Source organism: Urocampus carinirostris, chromosome 14 (assembly GCF_059441175.1).
Source record: "Urocampus carinirostris isolate Australia breed hairy pipefish chromosome 14, RoL_Ucar_1.0, whole genome shotgun sequence".
In the NCBI taxonomy this organism is placed as follows: Eukaryota; Metazoa; Chordata; class Actinopteri; order Syngnathiformes; family Syngnathidae; genus Urocampus; species Urocampus carinirostris.
In genome coordinates, this window is record NC_142362.1 from 6712311 (window position 1) to 6725227 (window position 12917).

Below are 12917 nucleotides of genomic sequence, written 5' to 3' on the forward strand. Positions count from 1 at the left end.
ACAAGTAGACCCAATCGCGTAACGTTTCTCACAAACTATAACCTTATCCTCCTTGTTTTATAACCTTATCTTCTCTGTTCCTTTATCTTCTTGGCTTTTTTACCTCGCTGTGAAAGTGTGAAACTGGAGTGTCATGCCCAATTTCGTTGTCACAATATGTTCACCCATTTTGTAACAATGACAATAAAGGTATATTCTATTCTATTCTAAGTGTATTGGGATAGAGAGAGGAAGGGCAGCGCCCCCGATCTGGTGCTCGTGAGACGCGGTAAGCAAGTCGTTCTCTCAATCGGATTATGATCTGAATACGGAAGTGGATCTTCCATAGCAAGCGGTGTCGGGGACGGAAAAACAGGTCGGTAGCCGGGACCGTGAGAGCAAAATCGTGGTCGGAAACGAGTTGTAAACCAGGGCGGTAGAGTTGACGTAGTCAGGATCAAAAATGGGTCGTAAGCCGGGACAGGGAAGCAGACGTGGTCAGGATCAAAACAGGTCGTAGCCGGAGACAAACGGGAGCAAAAACGGGACAGATGGGAGTCAGGGTCAAAAAAGGCTTGCCTCGTATAAACAGAGGTTCGCAAGACGGACTGACAACAGGGGAGTGACAGAACTGGGTTTAAATAGGGATAGGGAGCCAATCAGAACCCGCGGCACAGGTGATTCCAATCAATAATCATGACAGGGACAAAGGTTAAGAAAAGAAAGGAAGAAAAATGAAGAAGAAAATAAAGGAAAAGGGAAAAAGATGAATGAGTTAAAAAAGGGGAGTGAAAAGAAACTAGGAAAAAGAAGATAAAAGAATGGAAATGAAAAAACTGAAATAAAAAGAAAAAATGGAGGAGCAAAAGGGGAAAGAAAAGGAGGGAAGAGAAAAAGTAAAAAAGAGGGGGAATTGTGAAATGTGTTTATTACAAAAAACAAGGTAAAAGCGAAAAGTGAATTTCGAACATGAGAGGAAAAACAAAATAAGAAGACAAAAACATTGACTTTAATTTTATCTAAATTTAATGATGTTCCTATCAAACCATCTCTTTTAATTTGCATATGTTAGCAGTGACTGACTTCAGTAAGGAGTTCATTTGAATGCCTTCGAAAGCCAATCATGTTTGTGTACAAATTCCATTCATATAAAGGGTAAACACTACAGGACCAATTACAGACCCCTGGGGTACACCACAAGCAATCTTCAAGCATGACGATGTATAATCTTCCTACTTTGCATTTTGCTTATTGTTTCTTGGTTAGGTGCTGTACTGCGTGGAAGGTTTCATGGACAAGAACAACGACCTCCTGTACCGAGACCTGTCCCAAGCCATGTATAAGGCCAACCACAGCCTGATTAAACAGCTCTTCCCTGAGGGCAACCCCGCCAAAGTCAACCTCAAGAGACCGCCCACAGCTGGCTTCCAGTTCAAAGCCTCGGTCGGAACCCTCATGAAGAACCTGCACACCAAGAACCCCAACTATATTCGGTATCTGTCGTCCGACTCGGTGTTTTCCATACCGTTGATGGTCTCTGTGGGGTCGCCAGGGTTTGATTCGTCAACAACAGGGTCTTAAACTTGAAAAAATATTATATTTTCTCATACAGTGGAACCTCGGTTTTCGAACGCCTCTCAGTTCAAACAAATCTGAGTCCGACCAAAAATTTCGAGAAATTCTTGCTTCGCTGTTCGGTCAAAAAATCGAAGTTCGAACGCCGGTAATACGAGAGTGCGTACGCTAGGGTGCCATGCTGAGCGGCGCACGGGTGTAGATGGCTCTTTTCGTGACCGACTGTTATTGCGTCCGGACGTGCTTCGTTTTACTTTCGCTTTTAATATAGGTGTACCAAGTGTTTTAGCCCCTAATTATGCCTCCGAAGCGTAATCTTTCGTACGGAAGATTACGATAACGCGAACGTACGATTAGCCTGGGTTAGCTTCATGTTTACGTTAAACATTCAAGGTAAACATTCAGGGTGTTGGAACGGATTAAAACGATTTACATTATTTTTAATGGGAAAAATGATTTCGGGGATCGAACAAATCAGTTTTCGAACAGGGTTCTGGAACGGATTATGGTCGAGAACCGAGGTTCCACTGTATATATAAATGTGAAGTTAATCAAACTAATCTTAAGAATTTTCATTATATAAAAGATAGGAAACAACATGGTGTGCTCGCTTGCAAGCTTTTTTGTCCTCATTTGCTTTTGGGTTAAATGGTTAACTAGTTAGATGGATAGATAGTCTAGATAGAGATAGATAGATACTTTATTCATCCCCGTAGGAAAATTCACACAGCAGTATCCTTGTGTTGAAAAATAAAATAATAAAATAAAGATATAGAATACAAAAATATACCGTTTTGCTATAGAGTATTTAAATAGCGCTATGGAAAATACACACTGTCATAAAAATAGGGTAATATGCAAATTTGGGGGTGGGGTTTAATGTGGGCTTTTATTCCCCCGGGTGGAGTTCAAGAGCCTCATGGCATGAGGAGGAAAATAAAAGAAATGATCTGGTTAATAAGCTAAGCAGAGGAAGTTGTGGGGGGGGGGGGTAGGGGGGGGGCTGTTGGGGTGAGAGATTGCAATACTGAAGACAATAGAAAGGAGAATTAAATTAAAAAGATGAGCAAAAACAGGAAAACGATTACTTGGACTCTTTTTAAGAATATGAATGGCTCCAAAACATTGCGCATTGTCAATCACGGACAGAAGATTCTGAACCACGCCCCCAGGCTCCCCTGGACTGTCCACCCACCAGCGCCTGACAAAATTACAAGGGAAACACTGAGACTGCATAATTAGTGTCCTTCATTGAAACGCCTCTGCGCTACTTCGCCCCCTGCTGGGTGGCCAACTTCTGTTTGAGAAATGACTTTCTTGAATACGACAACATTTGAAATCTAAATATTAGTTATTGAGTTCATGTTACCATTTGCATCATTTTGGACTATTAGTTAAGGGGATAGCAATGTTTTCGAGTCCAGGTAGAAAGATGGATTGATTTGATACAGTCTTGAATCTAATACCTTGGCACTACATGAGAAAATTATGAATATATTTCAGTACAGACATCTACACATCCATTCCTTGTTTCATTTGACATTTGTTTATAAAGAGAACGATTCATCAAATTGCATTTAAAACACTCGGAAGTAAAGCAAACTAATATTTCCCCTTTGAAGCACTACATTTTATAATTAGGAGCTAGCACTGAAGCATTTTTTTGCACGGAATTCAATACATTTACTAAATAAAATGATATTGTCATGAACCGGCACCGGAGGAGAACCCAAATGCGTGACTTTTCTCACCCAAGCCTTTTTTTTACGGGAAATGGGGAAGTCATGCACGTTAGGCAGCAGTCTGGCGTGGAATGACAGGAAGCCAGAGGCCGACGAGATCGATACCAATTGCCCGAGCAGATATCGGACAGATGGGGTAGATACCGGACAGGACGGGACAGACAAGAGTGATATCAAAACAGGATATCGAAATTAAACAGGACAAACTAGACGGGAACGAAACTGGAGATCGACAGGAAACACAGGCAGGAAACCGGACAAAGTCAAAACCCACGTCTTGCAGAGCAGAGGTTCGTTGACGGACTGACAAAGGGAGAGTGAGAGCACTGAGCTTAAATAAAAGGGAAGCCAATCTGTCAACGAGCCGCAGCTGGCGGCACACGGGCGGGGCCAATTGGGCGCCATGGCAACCGCGACATATTTGAAAAATAAAGTGGCAAATACAGGAGAATTATCTCTTTGAGCACCATATTTGATAATATGCATTAGGGAATAGCTCAGAGGATTTTTAGCATGAAATTTAGTAAATATCTATTGTAAATGTGATTAAAAATAGACAAATTGTACACTTAAAATTATTACAATTTACATTAGCATTTAATGAACACAACTGATTTCATAATGCTTTATGAAACATATATTTTTATTGGGTAGGGACAAAAAACGCATTAAGTTGTACAGCATTCTCCTATGAAGCGTCAGCGCCCCCTACGGGACAGGTGCAAGCGACATCTTAGCAGGGCACTGGGAAATGTGTAATAGTGCGAGGATTATGAATCAATTATGAACATTTATTATGAGAAATGTAAAAACTGAAGGTAAATTGTAATGAGAAGAACTTCCTGCAACTGAAAATGTAAGCTACATTTTACAGTTTTACCCAAGACCTATAGGGGGAGAAATTTGTCTCATAACAAATATATTTGCGATTTACTCAAGATCTTAAAATCATGTCTTGATACGTGCACACACAAGATTAAGATTCTTTGATATATAAAGAGAATACATGATTCACAGCAGATTCTTGCTTTTAATGGTACTGGAGAGCTTTACTTTGAAAATCCTTGAAAAATACTCAAATTTGTCCATGAATAAGGTTTACGGACCCTGTATTTTAACCATTTGTCGGGCAGGGTCATAAAGGCTGACGGACAGTAGCCTGCCCTTCACCGTGCTGAACTCTAATGGTGTTTTCGCCAGGTGCATCAAGCCCAACGATAAAAAAGCGCCTCACATCTTCACCGAGTCCCTCGTCCGCCACCAAGTGCGTTATTTGGGTCTGATGGAGAACGTCCGCGTGAGGAGAGCCGGGTACGCCTTCCGGCAAGCGTACGAACCCTGCCTGGAGCGCTACAAAATGCTCTGCAAGCGGACCTGGCCCCATTGGAGAGGGCCCGCCAGGTAACCGCCATGTTTATTCACTGCGAGAGGGTCATTACCGGGATCTTTGCCAGAAACCCTCCGAGGCTTTTTGTGAAAATGTGCAGCGGTGGACTTAATAGAGTCGCAGTTTCCAGCTTCTCCCAGTGGGAAGAGCGTGTGACCTGTGCTAATGGGCTGCTGCGGGAATGGTCAGCTCCCAGGTGGAGTTTGTGCAGCCGGTCTGGTTATACTCCGATAATGGCGCGTAATGATTCCGTTGAATAAATGGTTGTAGCACGACAGGCGCATTATTTTCGAGGTCCTTCGTGCTGCGCTTCATTAGGGATTTAGAAAACTAAAGTTGTAAAGCACGCTTCAGGGAATAAATTCTCATTCAAAGCACTTCATAAAAAATTACAAGTCAAGTCATGTTTATTTGTGACGCCCTTAATCACAAAGAGTCTCAAAGGGCTGCACAGACTACAGATTATTGCAAACCACAGACTATTATGACGCCATCCCCTGATCTAAAACCTACTTGAGGTCAATGGAAAACTCAAAACGTCAAGTCGAGTCATGTTTATTAGTATAGGCGTTAATCTAAAGGAGTCTGAAAGGGCTGCGCAGACCACAGATTATTGCAAACCACAGACTATTTTGACACCATCCCCTGATCTTAAACCTACATGAGGGCAAGGAAAAATTCAAAAACCTCAAGTCACATCAAGTCATAATAATAACATGTTTATCTGTATAGCCCTTAATCACAAACAGTCTCAAAGGACTCCACAAATCAAAGACTATTGCAAACTACAGACTATTATGACACCATCCCCTGATCTTAAACCTACATGAGGGCAAGGAAAAACTCAAAAACCTCAAACCATGTTTATTTTTGACCCCTTTATCACAAGGAGTCTAAAAGGGCTTCACAGACCAGACTATTGAAAACCACAGACTATTATGACACCATCCCCTGATCTAAGACCTACATGAGGGCAAGAAAAAACTCAAAACCTCTACATGAAGAACATGAAGAAATTTTTAGAAGGGACTGCACATGAAGTAATCCCCCTTCTAGTATGATCAGGCTGCAATGGATGTTGCAATAACAAGTAATACAGAGATTCAGAGTAGAATAAGGCAGTAAAATCCCATCCTTTATTCCCAGCCAACAACCTGAAAAAACAAATACACAGAAGCACACAATGCTCTCACTGGAGAGCTCGGCCACAATCAGTCGATATTACTTGTTCGAAACATTCAAAGCATTTATCATCCTCATGAGAATATATTTTTAGAGAATTAGTAGAACGACTTGGTTGTGTCTCCTCCATTCCTCATAATGTGAGCGAGGCACTGGAGAGCTCAACCAAAATCAGTCAATATTACTTGTTAGAAACATTCTAAGCATTTATCACCCTCATTCGAATATATTTTTAGAGAATTAGTACAACAACTTGGTTGTGTCTCCTCCCTCCCTCGCAATGTCAGCGAGGCACTGGAGAGCTCGGCCATAATCAGTCGATACAAATTGTTAGAAAAATTAAAAGCATTTATTATCCTCATTAGAATATATTTTTATAGAATTAGTAGAACAACTTGGTTGTGTCTCCTCCCTCCCTCACAATGTAAGCGAGGCACTGGAGAGCTCAACCAAAATCAGTCGATATTACTTGTTAGAAACATTCAAAGCATTTATCACCCTCATTCGATTATATTTTTAGAGAATTAGTAGAACGACTTGGTTGTGTCTCCTCCCTCCCTCATAATGTGAGCGAGGCACTGGAGAGCTCGGCCATTATCAGTCGATAATACGAAACATTCAAAGCATTTATCCTCATGAGAATATATTTTTACAGAATTAGTAGAACAACTTGGTTGTGTCTCCTCCCTCCCTCACTATGTAAGCGAGGCACTGGAGAGCTTCTAGTTATTACTGATAAAATAAGTAAGTATCGATCGAATTGATTGATAAAGTCGACTACTTTTTGGAGACTTGTTTATCGAAGCTTTGACATTTTATTGTATCAATATAATTCCAGAATGAAAACGGCGAAAGTCAGAAAAGGACCGTGTGTCTTTATTGATGTTTTCTAAATATAGCATGCAATTTTGTAAACTGCGTACAGGTCTCGAAGCATGATTCCATCGGTTATAGTATCAGTTGGGAAAAAAAGTACTTTATCAACGTGACTCGGAATATTTATGCGGCATATGAAAAATGTCGCTGTCCCTTTTGTCGTTTTCCCTCTTGAGCTTTATCGCAGGTTTTCTCAGCATATTTCATATTCCCTCACATCAAAACATGTGTCGCCGTGGTAACCTTCCCTTTCTGCCCCACGAAGGCATTTTTTATCCTTATCGGTTTTTGCCTTCCATATCAAGCGGACTCGCATGTTGCTAAATCGCATTCCTATCTCGGTACACAGTCGCAATTTCCTCGGCTCGTTTTTTTTCTCGCGGGGTCGGGAGAGTTACTTTAAAAATGTCATCTGATACTGTTAGGAGTTACGTAGTCCGAATAATGAAATACTGAAGGGATTATTATAGATTACTTATCAATTACTCCAATACTAAAAATGCCAATAAAACACAAGTGATACCAATAAAATGACTATATTGAGTTTAATCAGTGTCTGAAACTCAGGACAAAAAGTAAGCAGACAACTCTGAAAAGTTGCCTGCCCAGTCATAAAGTGGCTTGCCCCATTTTTCACAACTTGAAACGCAATAAGACGATTCATCGCAAAAAAACCTGTTGTGGCAAAGTATTAAGGATTGATAATCAGTGTATATAACAGAACGACACTTTAAAATTAAGTAATTATAAATCTACCGTATTTTCCGCACTATGAGGCGCACCTAAAAGCCTTTATTTTTTTCAAAAGCTGACCATGCGCCTTATAATACAGTGCGCCTTATATATGGATCAATATTAAGTCGCAAAGTCTTGCTGCTAATTCAAGCAGTCGCCGACTAGATTTTACCCCGAACGCCAAGTAGTCCGCGGTGTATGCTTGGATTTATATACCGGCGTGTCATTGGCTAACCAATGTGTCAATCATCATTTGAAACGATCACTATTGGCTAAAGTTATTCGGAGGTCAAAAGGCGGATTCTTTTTATCATTTGCAGGCTGGCATTGGCTTAAACGGCAAAACAAAGCCTGTAATTGGCCGAAAAAGATGAATGCGTATAGCACGTGGCTGACGGCATACAGAGAGCATTTTTTTACTATTTTGTATTTGTAAATATTTTATTCTTCTGGATTTACTACACTCACGGATATAAGAGGACCACGGCTGCACATTATTATGAACACAACGACTTCGGTGAGCTACTCTGGCTATATATATTATCCCTGTATCTTGTTTCAGACTGAACTCGATGTTTCTGTGATAAGTGGTGCAGATAATGGATGGAATGGAGTGTCTATTTTTAAATTAAACTCAATTCCAAGTGTTTATTGTCATATGCACTGTAAAGTTGCGAGCGAAAAAGAAAATAGAATCTAAGGAATGGTTGGCATTTCTTGAATCCCAAGACTTTAACCTTCCGAATGATGGAACGATGCATTTAAGTGACATCGTACGGACACCGCATCCGCACGTGTTCTCGACACGTCTTTGCAAGCTTTGGGAATGTTAAGGGGGTAAGAAGTTGGACTGAACTATCTGACTGTTTTGTCCACGTTCCCATTGTAGCGCCTTATAACCCAGTGCGCCTTATGTATGTCAAAAATAGGACCAAAAATTATTTTTTAGGGCTGTGCCCTATAATCCAGTGCGCCTTATACTGCGGAAAATACGGTACTTATAACATTCATTGCATTTATGTCATTGCTGTCTTCCATCTGCCATTTTGTAGCGTCATCAATTTTGTTAGCTTCTTTTGAATCTTTCTTCTGGGGCTGAGGTTTTGGCTTGATTCCTAACCACTTCTCCATTTTTCTTCTGTTCTATCTGCGTCTACTTAGGGAAATGATATGCAAATGCAGGACCTTATAACACTCGAAAAAGTTTATTATAAATCTACCTATTACATTCATCGCTTGTTTTCCATCTGTCATCAGTATGTACCTCTATTGACTCATCTTCATTAATGCAATGTTTGCGTTGCTCGGTGGGCTACAAGCCACGTGAACTCCTCTTTCCACGACGCTTTTAATGTACGTTTACGTTTTGTAGCGTCATCAATTTTGTTAGCTTCTTTTGAATCTTTCTTCTGGGGCTCAGGCTTTGGCTTAAATCCTAACCACTTATCCATTTTTCTTCTGTTCTTTGTGCGTCTATATGCAAATGCACGACTTTATAACGCTCGGGAAAGTCCGGAAGCACGAAGTTATTCGATGCAGGCTTCCGATTGGCTGCCGAGTACGCAAATTGCCTAACGAACCGAACTTCTGAATTTTTCTAACCGAACGAAGATTTTGAAAACGGAAGAATGATGAAGCAAACTATTGATTTGGAAAAAAAATCTTTTGTTTTTTTTTTTTTTGCCTCGTCCTTTGGTGAGGGGGCTATAAGTTAGATTTTCCGCCTCTACTGGCCTGTGGTGGCGCTGTGAGCGGTCACCCAGCATCCACCCCAAAGAAGAAATCCGCGTCCTCTTCCCAGTTTGTGTGTTAATATACTATACTGTATCTCCAGCGCGAGTTTATTGTTTAACATCTCGTGCATCTGTTCAATATGATTGTTGTAAAGCAGGGGTGTCAAACTCATTTGAACCCCGGGGCCACACGATAGAACAAACATTCTGTCGGGGGCCGGACTAGTAGATTAAAGAGAAAGAAAAAGAGATAAATAAATAAGAGAAAGAGGGAGGGAAAAGGAGAGAGGGCGGGACAAAGAAAGAAAAAGAGAGAGAGGGAGAGAGCGTGAGAAACAAAAGATGGAAAGTCGTGAGAGGGGGAAAAGAAAGGGAGAGGAAGAAAAAAATCCAAAGAGAAATAGAAAGACAAGGAGAGAACTAGAGAAAAGAAAACGCAAAGGGTATGAAAGAGAAAGAGAAAAAAGCGAAAGGGAAAAAAGGAAGGAAGTGAGTGAGTGAGTGAGTGAGTGAGTGAGTGAGTGAGTGAGTGAGTGAGTGAGTGAGTGAGTGAGTGAGTGAGTGAGTGAGTGAGTGAGTGAGTGAGTGAGTGAGAGAGAGAGACCTGGCTTTGGCAACATCAAGTTGACATATTTCAACCTGCAGCTTGTTTTTCTCTTGCGCTTCTCTGAGTGTTGTCTCGCGGGCCTGATTCAATCCCTTAGCGGGCCTGATCTGGCCTGCGGGCCGCCTGTTTGACACCTGTGTTGTAAAATGTAAAAAAGAGGCTAGCTGTTTCTTTTGAAATGAAAGTGGAATTAGAAAGCTTGATGCGGTTGAGAAAATTGTTTTTTTCGGCCACTCTCTTCCACAGAGGAAGTTGCATAACTATTGAAGCTCATCTTCTAAAAGTAAGTTCAACTTAACTTTATTTATCATTATAGAGCATATTATTTTATTTTTTTAGTACAAAACAATCCAGGTTACTCATATAAACCTTAAACATACAAAATCTAGCACTGAAGCAACTTAGGAACAAATTCACCTTACAAACTATCGTCCGGAACCTGTCTCGTTCGTAAGTAGGGCAGCGTCTGTTATGGAAATAGTTACCTTCCCTTGTAACTAGTTACTTTTACTTTTAGAGTAACTCTCTTACTCCGTTACTTTTTAAAAGAAGTAACTGTTACTATTTTTTTTCAAAGTGACACTGCTTGTTATATGTATAAGCTTGAAGAAAGATGTTTTTCTCTCCTGGCAGGGAAGGAGTGGAAGTCCTCATGTCGGATCTCCAGGTTCCCACCGAAGAATTCTCCTACGGCCGCTCTAAAATTTTCATCCGGAACCCGCGAACGGTAAAACTCGTAAATTGCGTCTTCGAGTCAAAAGGTTGTCCTCTGCCATTTTTGCCGGGGCGGGGGAGGGGACGCCCATTTAACGTGTCGCCTTCCAGCAGACACGTGCTTCCGTTTAGCCGTGCGTGGGAAATGAGTGTTTGAGTGAGAGAGGGAGAAAGGGAAAAAAAGAAGAAATACAGAATAGAGTTGGAGAGAAGAGGAAACGATGAGAGAAGAAATTGAGAGAGAGAGAAAGAAGGAAGAAATAGAGGGGAAAAAGAAAAAGAGAAAGAAAGAGAGAAGGAAGGGATTGATAGGGAGAGAGAGAAATATAGAGGGAGGGAGAGAAAGAGGGGCAGGGAGACATAAACAGAGCAATAGAGAAAGACAAAGGGAAAGTGAGGGAGAAAGGGAAAAAGAGAGAAGAAAAAGACAGCGAGGAGGGGAAACGATGAGAGAAGAAATAGACAGAAGAGAGAAAGAAAGAAGGAAGAAATAAAGGGGAAAAATGAGAGACAAAAACAGAGAGAACAAATGGAGAGACAAAGAGAAGAAAGGAAGGGATGGATAGAGAGAGAGAGAGAGAAAATAGAGGGAGGGAGAGAAAGAGGGGCAGGAAGAGATAAACAGCAATAGAGAAAGACAAAGGGAAAGAGAGAGGGAAAAAGGGAGAAGAAATACAGAAGTAATGGAGACGTAGAGGAGGGGAAATAATGAGAGAAGAAATTGAGAGAAAAGAGAAAGAAGGAAGAAATAGAGGGAAAAGAAGAGAAAGGAAACAGAGAGAACAAATGGAGAGAGAAAGAGAGAAGAAAGTGATGGATCGGGAGAGAGAAAAAATAAAGGAAGGGAGAGAAAGCGGGGCAGGGAGAGATAAACAGCATTAGAAAAAGGCAAAGGGAAAGAGAAGAAAGAGAGAAGAAATACAGAAGTAATGGAGACAAAGAGGGGAAACAATAAAAGAAAGAGAGAGACAGAAGAGAGAAAGAAAGAAGGAAGAAATAGAGGGAAAGAAAGAGAGACACAGAGAGAGAACAAATGGAGAGAAAAAGAGAGAAGAAAGGAAGGGATGGATAGGGAGAGAGAGAAGAAATAAAGGGAAGGAGAGAAAGAGGGGCAGGAAGAGATCAACAGAGCAATAGAGAAAGACAAAGGGAAAGAGAGAGAAGGAGAAAGGGAAAGTACAGAAGTAATGGAGACGGAGAGGAGGGGAAACAATGAGAGACGAAATAGAGAGACAGAAGAAAGAAAGAAAGGAAGAAATAGAGGGAAAGAAAGAGACAAAAACAGAGAGAGAACAAATGGAGAGAGAAAGAGGGAGGGTGAGAAAGAGAGGAAATCAAGAGACACAAAAAGAAGAAACGAAGAGGAAGAAAAAGGGAAAACAGAATGTGAGAAAAAGAGAGAAATAAATACAGCTCCAGTTTCCATTGTGAGTGGTGGCTGCCTTTGGCGGCACCCAGTGGACATATTTCAAAATTCAAGCCTCTTTTCTCTTTCTAGTTTGCCCACCCTTGAAATAGAAAGATTATCTTAAGCCCAAGAACAAACCCACACTTTACAGTATTATCTTCATAACATATCAAACAACAATTTGTACATTATCTATTTCCCGCAACGATGGATCCAACGATGATATAAAGGGTCACAGAAGACGATAAACGTTGGCACTAAAGATAAATGATCTTTTTTTTCCTGTTGGTCAAAGCAATAATGCGGCATGCCGTTTCCTTCAAAAGGTCCTGCCTGGACTTTGTTCTTAATATCACTGAATCAATATTGGCTCAAAGATAAACGTTGCACTTTGAAACCTGAATGTCAACGCCTCACGCTTTATCTCCCAAAGTTCAACCGTACATCCTTCCGAGAATTCTTTCCCGACCTGTTTTATGTTACGGCGCCCCCTTCCTGAATTCGGTGTTTTTGCAGATTTATCACACGGTTTCGGATCAGCAAACCGATTTTAATATCGCACGGAGAAAACCAAAATACAAAATGATCCCATTTATCAAAGCACCAAAAAATCTAAACCTATCTAAAATTTCTTAAACTGAAATCTGACTCCGAAGACACTCCCTTACAGTTGGAGCATGTCCAGAAGTCGGAGAAATTATTGATCCGAGCGCCGAATATAGTCCACATATTTATTCATTTAGCCGAATCAAAGAGTTGAACAAATCGGGTCCTTCTGCCTGTGCCAATTTTACAATCGTGTGCAGAAGACGATTGCCCACTTGTATAACATGTGGCGATGAGATGATTTCCCAGTAGTCCTTTAAAGCTTGGAAGAAGGGTGATAGGTCATCCATCGCCCTACCCCCCAGGCGAGGTGATAAGTCATTGTTATTTGCACAGATTGAAACCAAAGACACATTCCAAAGCAAAGGCGGTT

At 41.0% G+C, this 12917-nt stretch overlaps 1 protein-coding gene across 5 annotated transcripts in view; it reads left to right on the forward strand.

Annotated features, from left to right (window-relative positions):
• myo1b (myosin IB) overlaps window positions 1–12917 on the forward strand; it is a 141067-nt gene that overhangs the window by 103581 nt on the left and 24569 nt on the right. For all 5 annotated transcript variants that reach the window (XM_088352384.1, XM_088352385.1, XM_088352387.1 and 2 more), the window contains exons 17-19: window positions 1246–1472; window positions 4497–4697; window positions 10450–10543. In XM_088352384.1, coding sequence (XP_088208510.1) covers window positions 1246–1472; window positions 4497–4697; window positions 10450–10543 — 522 coding nt within the window. The remainder of the gene's footprint in view (window positions 1–1245; window positions 1473–4496; window positions 4698–10449; window positions 10544–12917) is intronic.